This window comes from Chrysochloris asiatica, unplaced genomic scaffold, assembly GCF_000296735.1.
Source record: "Chrysochloris asiatica unplaced genomic scaffold, ChrAsi1.0 scaffold00034, whole genome shotgun sequence".
Taxonomy (NCBI): domain Eukaryota; kingdom Metazoa; phylum Chordata; class Mammalia; order Afrosoricida; family Chrysochloridae; genus Chrysochloris; species Chrysochloris asiatica.
In genome coordinates, this window is record NW_006408552.1 from 14,527,092 (window position 1) to 14,535,867 (window position 8,776).

Sequence of the window (8,776 nt, forward strand, 5' to 3'; positions counted from 1 at the left end):
GTCAATATTCACCTGCCATTGCCCTCTAGCAGGCACCCCTCTGGTTTTGAAGCTCATCTGCTTCTGTACCTCTTTACACATGTGCCTCTAAATTGGTTTCTCTTTCCCTTTCTATTTTCACCTCATTTGTCTGGGGAAAGACTAACAGATCAAAGAAATACAGAGAAGAGAGAGCTCCCACCACATTAGAACACAGATTTTGAAATCAGTCATGTGGATGTATACAAATTGTAGCTCAGAGAGAAGCAGCTTGTGACCTTGAACAAACCAATGTCTCTAAGCCTCGACTTAAATGGCAGAAAGAGCAGCAGCAGTACTTGCTTTGATTCTCTTGTCTCATTCCCATCAAGGTTAAGGGGTGTACTGGAAAAGAAAGATGGTATGGATTGAATTACGTTCCCCCCAAAAATATGTTGTAGATCCTAACCTCTATACTTACGGCCATAATCCCACTTGGGAATAGTTTGTCATTATTATGTTAATGAGACAGGATTAAGGTAGGGTGGGTCTTGAGTCCATTTCTTATAAAATATAAAAGGAGGACATTAAGAAAGCAGAAAAGGGGGAAGAGAGATGCCAAGCCACATGAAGATAGCCTAGAAGCAGAAGCTCCCAAAAAGATAAGGACCTTCCTCCAGGGCTGACACAGAGAGAGAAAGACACCCGCTAAACTGGTAGCCGGCAGTCAGACTTCTAGCCTTCTAAACTGTGAGAAAATAAATTCGTTTGTTCAAGTCATCATGTATGGTATTTCTGTGATAGCAGCACTAGAGAACTAAGTCAAGAGGTAAATTGGAGGCAAGATCAGTCTCTCTGGGCAGTTGTCTGGGAGCATGTTGAGGAAAAACTGAGGGTAGGGAATGGGCTAGAAACTGACATTCCTCCTAGGCCTTGGGATCAGAACAGCTAGGAAAGGAAATACCAGTTTACACATACCGCTGCCCCCCCAGGACCATGCATCCATCCCTTTGTGCTATAGCCCCTTAATTATGTACTCTCTCCAGATAAATCTGCCACCCAGATATGCCAGCTGAGGTAGAATGTAACGATGGGGAGCAGGAAGCAAAGTGGAAGGCTAAGCCTATCTCTCTATTTGACTATTTTTCATTTGATTATGTTTCTTATATGCAGGGACCGCTCTGACAGATACTCGCCACACATCATTTCTATTAACACAATGCTCTGGGATTGAGTATGCTGCTGCTGGTAGAAAAGATTGAAAACTCCCTGTAAACTCTTACACCTGGTAAGTCAAAGAACTGAGATTTAAACCCAGGTGTGTGTGAACCCTAAGCCCCTCTTTGTTCCACTGCACCCTAAGGGCTCCAAGAGTAGCAAAAAAGAAAAAAAGGATTGGAAAATTATATCTTGGTGTGTCCTCAGGGCCCACAGAGCCTGAGTCTCTCATCAAGGGGGATTGATGAGGAATCAGAGACCCAGGAGGAACTGCAATATGGACAACATCACATAGCATATCTGAGATATAGACAAGACTAGAAACCAAACCTAACTCCAGTCCCCAAATTTCCCTGCTATCTGAAGCTATCCTAGAGTTGGATGATGAGGTAGAATGCATTGCACATTGACACACACATGTAAAAATGTGTACTTACACAAATCCACCAATATAGCTAGAAAGAGCTGTTTGGATATGTCCGTTGGCCCTCTAAAATCTGTAAATTGACATCAACTATACCTGCAAGGTCAGTGGTTCAAGCTCACAAGCTACTCCTTGGAAACCCTATATGGGTCACTATATGGGTCGGAACCGACTCAATGGCACTTCACAACAACAACATATACCTGGAGTCCTGGTGTGGCACTGTGGGATAAGCAATGGTCTGCAAGGTCAGTTTGAACTGAAAGGCCGGTGGTTGAAACTCATCAGCTGCTTTCGCAACACTGTACAGGGTCACTGTGAGTCAGAACCGACTCAACAGCACTTAACAACAACAGCCTATTATACCTGGGGACAGTGGTGGCTCCGTTGGAGAAGTCTCACCTTTCATGAAGAAAACCCAGACTCTCATTCTCTGTCAATGCAACTGAGGTGTAGTCACCACCTCTTAGTGGCAGCTTGTGTGTTGTTATAATGCTGAGCAAGTTTTCATTTTCTAAAGTAACATGGACTAGGGAAAAAGCCTTGGCAATTCACTTCTGACAATCAGCCAATAAAACTCTATGAATCACAAGAGTCTAACGCACAACTGATCATGGGGATGGTGCAGGACTAGGCAATGTTTCATTCCATTGTGAGTGGGGTCACCATGACTTGAGACGGACTCAAAGGCAGCTAATAAATACAATAATAGCGTAAGCTTTATCTAAGCATCTCCTTTGCTGACTTCATATTCTAAGTGGAAGTTATGACTGCAAACTTCTCTACGGACTTTGAAACATCAAAATATCTTTAAAAAAACAACAAACTTAACTCTGGGAATAAAAGCAGAAACCCAGAAACAAATTTTGATAGAACCATAAAACATCAGAGCAGAAAGAAACCTTAAAGATCAACTGACCCACCCTTCTCATTTTACAGGTGATGAAACTTAGACTCTGATATATTGAAGTCAGCTCACCAGCATACACTAGATGCTTGAAGATGGGTTTCATGGTTCATAATGCAGTTATTGTTGATCTATGTTCTATAAAAAGGGCCTCAATTTCCAGCCTCCAGTGAGTAAAGGGACCATGTAGGTAATGATAAAGGTGAACTTGAATTAGGTTTCAAAGAAGTAATGTTTTAAAGATGATAATTATGAAGAAGAGAAGAATTTATCTGGTAGTTGAATGAGTTAAGAAGGTGAAAGTAATTAACCTTTGCTGACTGACTGAAGAGATAAATCTGAATCTGACAGTATTGAGGCAGACGCAACCCATCCCTAAAGTTAACTGATTATATATATATATATCCCATCTGAGATTGATGGTAATGTCAAGGGTCATTTTGGAGAGAAAACAATAGGATCTGGGACAATTGATGATAAGTCAGAAAGAAAAGTAATGAGGTCCTTACCTATCTGAGGTTTCTGTATCAGAAATTCAGGTTAAGGACAGTAATAGAGATTCTGAGAAGAGACACAAATCTGAGATAAATGCAGATTTACTAACTCATTCCTTGAGGTACAATAATCCACAGCAACAGAGACAAATGTGACGCCAGTCTTTGATTCCAGGAAACTGAGTTTAGTGGAGTTGCCATAACAACTGTGGAAGCAGAAGCTGACACCAAAAACACCTGGAGGCCAAGAGTCTTCATCCAGAATATGGCATATGAGTTTAATCTTAAAGGATGAATAGAACTTTCCCAGGCAGATAATAAGGTGATTCTAGGAAATGGGGATGGCATGTGCAATGCTGTGATGTATTTACGAATGGAAAGTCAGTCACTCAACTGGACTATCAGGAGAGCAATGGAGACTAACTAATACTAATGAGACATATATGGGAAAGTAGAAAGAAATCATATTGTGAGGGAACTTGAATTCTGTGCTAAGGAATTTGGACTTAATTCTAAAGATAAAGAAGAGCTATTTAGCACCTCAAAAAGTTTTTGACATAGAATTACCATGTTGTTAAGTGTCATCAAGTAGATTCAGTATAGGGTTTCTATGACTGTACATCTTTCTCCCATGGAGCAGCTGGTGGACTCCAACCACCGACCTTATGGTTTACAGCCCAGTGTTTATCATACAGAGCCATCATTCTGTACTCCCCTAGAATTACCATTGTTATTGTTGTTAAGTGCCATCCAGTTGGTACTGCCTCATAGCAACCCTGCATAGAATTTCCAAGGAGGGGGATGGTGAGTTCTGAACCACCAACCTTACAGTTCAAACCAACCTTGTGTTTCAAAGCTTATCCTACAGTGCCACACCAGGACTCCATATGACTCAACAATTCCATTCCAGGGTATATTGAAAAGAGAATTGAAAGTCAGGACTCAGACAAATACTTCAACCTGAGTGTTTATTGCAGTACTAGTCACAAAAACCAAAAGATAGAAACACCCCAAGTGTCTATCAACAGATAAACAAAATGTGGTCTCCATCCATACTCCATCTTCATTATTCAGCCATAAAGAGAAAAGAAGTTCTAGAATATGGATAAACATTGGAAATATTAAATTAAAGAAGCCAGATTCAAAAGGACAAGTATTATATGATTCCATTTATATGAAACATCTAGAAGAGGCAAATACACAGAGACAGAAAGGAGATGAAAGGTTACGAGGGACTGGGTAGAAGAAGGATTGGGAAGTTTTTCTAAGGAAGGTGTACTGAGTTTCTGTTTGTGTTGATGACAAGTTTGGGAAATAATTAGTGGTGATGGTTGGGGGAAAAGAAGGGATATTGAAGCAAAGAACAGACAGCTAAAATTTAGAAGAGTTATTCTCTTTGGTGGTATGAAAAAGATATTAGAAGGAGTTGGATTGGATGCAAGAGGACTGTTTAGATCTGTCAAAATCATTCAGGGATGAAAATTTAAGAGCCGGTGCTAGTCCTGAGAGAAAGGACAAGAACTCCTGATTTGTATGTGATGGGACATGGTGACTAGTATACTTGGGGGCATGGGAGAAGCCATGAATCCACAATGACTTCGTGATTTCTAATTTTGGTAGTAGGCTAGCTCCATTCACAGGAGAAGAGAGATGTTATATTAGAAGTAATGAATTTAGTTTGGGAGAGGTCAAATCAGAAGTGTTGGTGGGATGTGTTGGTGAAAATGCTCAGGAGCCAGTTGGATATACGGATCTTCAGCTAAGAGGAAAGGGATCCTACTGGCACAGTTTTCAAGCACCTGGCCACTAACTGAAAGGTTGGTGACTCAAACCCACACAGTAGTTATGTGGGAGTAAGATTTGGTAATCTGATCCGGTGGAGATTATTGTTATTGTTAAGTGCCATTGAGTCGATTCTGACTCATAGGGACCCTCTACAGGGTTTCAGAGGAGAGGCCAGTTAACTACAGCGCCACACCAAGACTCTCTGGTAAATATTACAGCCTAGGAAATCCTGTGGGACATTTCTACTCTGTCACATGGGGTCATCATGAGTTGGAGTCAATTCGGCAACACCTAAAAACAAGATAAGGTGAGAAATTGGTTGTGGAGACTGATTTCAGAACTGTCAACATTGTAAACCATGGGAGTAGGTGCTGTCACTGATGAAGAAGGCTGTTCCTCATATGGTGAGCATTCACCATGGAGAGGGGCATACCATCTTCCCCAGTACTCCTTTCATCTCTAGTTGTTTCCCTATAACTGGATCAGAGAGAGATGACAGGCTAGGAACTACTGTGTTATTGATCTGAAGCCAGATGAGGGGAAGAAATGGGGGAAAAAAATCCATAAAAACAAAAGGAAGAGTCAGGACAGGTGAGACCAGGTATACCAGTGATCTGTTGGCATAGCGTTCTCCTAGGGGAGCAAGTGAATACCAATTAACCCCTTACCCCTGAGGCCTTATCTATAGGACCCACCGTCTCTATCCCTCTGCAGCAGCCCACTGAATAAAAAGTGTGTCCAGAAGAAATCGCAATCCCTCCCTCATCCTCATCACCATTGTCTGGATGCCTGGATCCTTAGGTATGAATGATATGGACTGAGAATGACAGAGAAGTGGCATATGGGTAGAAAGCCAGGAAGATGACACCTGGGTCCCTGGAAACACATGGGGATGGGAGGACACAGGAAGAGTGACCAGTGGGTCAAGACACCTGGATTTCTAGAGGGTACTGAACGATGGAAATGTTGCTGTTAAGTACCATCTACTAGAGTAGGTTCAGTCTCACAAGACTGTATAGAGCCTTCTAAGGCTGTAAATCTTTGTGGGAGCAAAAATGAGGGTTGAAAAATACTAGATTGGGAAAAGTGGTGGAGTGGGGGATGTGGGAAGCAAAGGATGGAACAAAGAAGACTGGCATGAAGTTCCTGGGCTCTGGAGAGGCAGGAGAAAAACACAGTGAAACTTGTGAGAGCTGGAACTCACCGGAATTGCCTTGTTTTTCAACACTCTTCTGTTGTTCATTTTGGAGGGAAAGATTAGACTTCATTTTCTAACAGGTTTCGCCTTACATAGGTTCCAGCTTTCGCAAGTTTAACTGTATTTTTCAGGAGGGCTTTGTCTCCATATGGCATTGCAGGATAAGCACTTGACTCCAAGATCAGTTTGAACCATAAAGCAGTGGTTCGAACTCACCAGCCGCCCCTCAGAAACCCAATACCAGATCGGAACCAACTCAGTGGCACTTAACAACAACAAATGTCTCCATGATGGTCCCTTCTAGTCACTCTCTCCCTCCCCAACAGCCCGTCCTGCAGATGCCAACATGAGCCATTGGTCCAACTGGAACTGGACAAGCCCACAGGAGTTCATCATCCTGGGTTTCTCGGGGTGGTCCCCAGGGCTCCGGGTACTCCTGTTCGCCCTGCTCCTGCCTCTGTATCTGGCCACCCTCGCAGGAAACATGCTTATCTTGGGCCTGGCTATTGTGGATCCCGCCCTGCACACCCCCATGTACTTCTTCCTGGGCTCGCTGTCTGCTGTTGAGGTGGCCTACACCCTGGTGCTGACCCCGCGCATGCTGGCCGGTTTCCTTCTGCCTCCTGGGGGTCAGGCTGTGGCTGTCTCCACCTGTGCTGCCCAGATGGGCCTCTTTGTGGCTCTGGGGGGCTCTGAGTGCCTGCTGCTGGCTTCCATGGCTCTGGATCGCTACCTGGCCATCTGCCGGCCTCTCTACTACCCTCAGCTCATGACCTCAGGGCTCTGCTGGTGCTTGCTGGCCTCCTGCTGTGTTGGGGGTTCGTTACTAGCCTTAGGCCTCACCACTGCCATATTCCAGCTGCCCTTCTGCCACGGCGGTCTGGTCAACCACGTCTTCTGCGACCTCCCGGCAGTGCTGGTGCTGGCTTGTGGGAACCGGGAGCTGCAGGAGCATGTGCTCCTGGCCGCATGCCTGCTGCTACTGGTACTGCCCCTGGCCCTGATCCTGCTCTCCTACACCAGGGTGCTGGTGGTCATCCTGAGCGTAGGTGGGGCTGCGGGACGCCGGAAGGCCTTCAACACCGTCGCGTCCCATCTCACGGTAGCTGTGCTCCACTACGGCTGTGCCACGGCCATGTACGCCAGACCCCTCGGCAGCCGCTCGGTGGAGGATGATAAGCTCGTTTCGCTCATCTACATCAACCTCACGCCTTTGCTCTACCCCGCCATCTATACGCTGAGGAACCGCGACATGCAAGGTGCCCTGCAGCGCGTGGTCTGCCAGAGGACACCAGTCACCATCCACCAAGCCGATCTTAGCTGATGCCACACGCCAGATGATGTCTCTCCTCAAATATGTCCCACGGATGGACATCTCACCAGGATAGGGCCATTGATGGCTCCCCAAGGCATGGCTTTTCGTGCTGTAGAGTCAGCTCCTCATAGTTATCCCGGTATAGGGTTTCTGAGGCTGTAAATCTTTGCAGGAACAGAAAGCCTCATCTTCCTCACAAGGAGCAGCTGGTGGGCTCAAATCTCTGACTTGGTGGTTTGGCAGTTCAAACCCACTTGCAGGTCTATGGGAGAAAGATGAGGGTGTCTGGGCCCATAAAGATTATTGTCATTTTTGTTTGTTGTTAAGTGCTGCTGAGTCAGTTCTGACTCATATTGACCCTGTAAAGGGTTTCCAAAGAGCAACTGGTGAGTTTGAACCACCGACCTTGCAGTTCAGTGCATTATCCTGCAGCACCACACCAGGACTCCATAAAGATTACTCCATAAAGATTGTTGATATTGTTGTTAAGTGCCGTCAAGTGGGTTCTGACTCATAGCGACCCTGTAAAGGGTTTCTGAGGAGCAGCTGGTAAGTTAGAACTGCCAACCTTGCGATCCAAACTGACCTTGCCGCCCAGTGCATTATCCTGCAGCGCCACACCCATAAAGATTACAACCTTGGAAACCCCATGGGGTAGTCCTCAGAACCAACCTGCTGGAAACAGGTTTGGTATGATTTGGTTTAATCTTTATTGGAGCAAACCTTCTGGTCTTGGTCCTGAGGAGCCCCCAGGTGAGTTGTCACCAGGGCACATGTGCAAAATTTCCTTAAGTGCACACTTAAGATTTGTGCACTTCACTATATATAAAGTAAACATAATTTAAGCTATTTTCAAAATAAAGCAAACTTTCACACATTTTTGTGCCTTTGCTCATACTGCTTGCTTCCCCTCTCCCTTTCTTAATATGAAAGTCCCTTGTATTATTTTGGAGTCAGTACAAATACCACATTCTCTCTAAAGCCCTCCTTAGTGTCCTACGCTCCTCCACTCAGTTAAACCTAGTATCAGTCTAAAATGTAATTATAAGTTGAGCAACTACCTAACTCCCTCCCTTCCCCAAATACACACAAATATTGTGAGCTCTTTAAAGTCAGGTCTCTAACATTAGTCTTACTTTTCAAGATTGATTAACTTGGCAGTTCTTAATAAATATTTGTTGGAGGAATGAACCATTGAAAAGATCTGGATTGTTTTGGGACCTTCTCATTTTGAGTCATGACATATGAGCAAATGAAGATACCAAAAGCTTTACTCCACCTATATCATTAAGGTCAACTCTACTTTGAGGAGGCAACTCTTCTCCAGTTGTATTTTGAGTGCCTTTCAACCTGTGGGGCTCATCTTCCGGCACTATTTATCAATATTCCACTGTTATTCATAGGATTGTCAATGAAGACTTTTTCAGAAGTAGATTGCCAGATCCTCCTTTCTAGTCTGTCTTAGTCTGTAAGCTCA

At 44.4% G+C, this 8,776-nt stretch overlaps 1 protein-coding gene across 1 annotated transcript; it reads left to right on the forward strand.

Annotated features, from left to right (window-relative positions):
- The first annotated feature begins 6,330 nt into the window (after positions 1-6,330).
- Positions 6,331-7,308, forward strand: LOC102830685 (putative olfactory receptor 10AC1-like). Its single transcript, XM_006859866.1, has one exon. The coding sequence runs from the start codon at positions 6,331-6,333 to the stop codon at positions 7,306-7,308; it is 978 nt and encodes a 325-aa protein (XP_006859928.1).
- The last annotated feature ends 1,468 nt before the right edge of the window (positions 7,309-8,776 follow it).

What these genes read in the sequence shown, in the direction of transcription:
- LOC102830685 (XM_006859866.1), top strand. Translation starts at nt 6,331, where the DNA reads ATGAGCCATTGGTCCAACTGGAACTGGACAAGCCCACAGGAGTTCATC.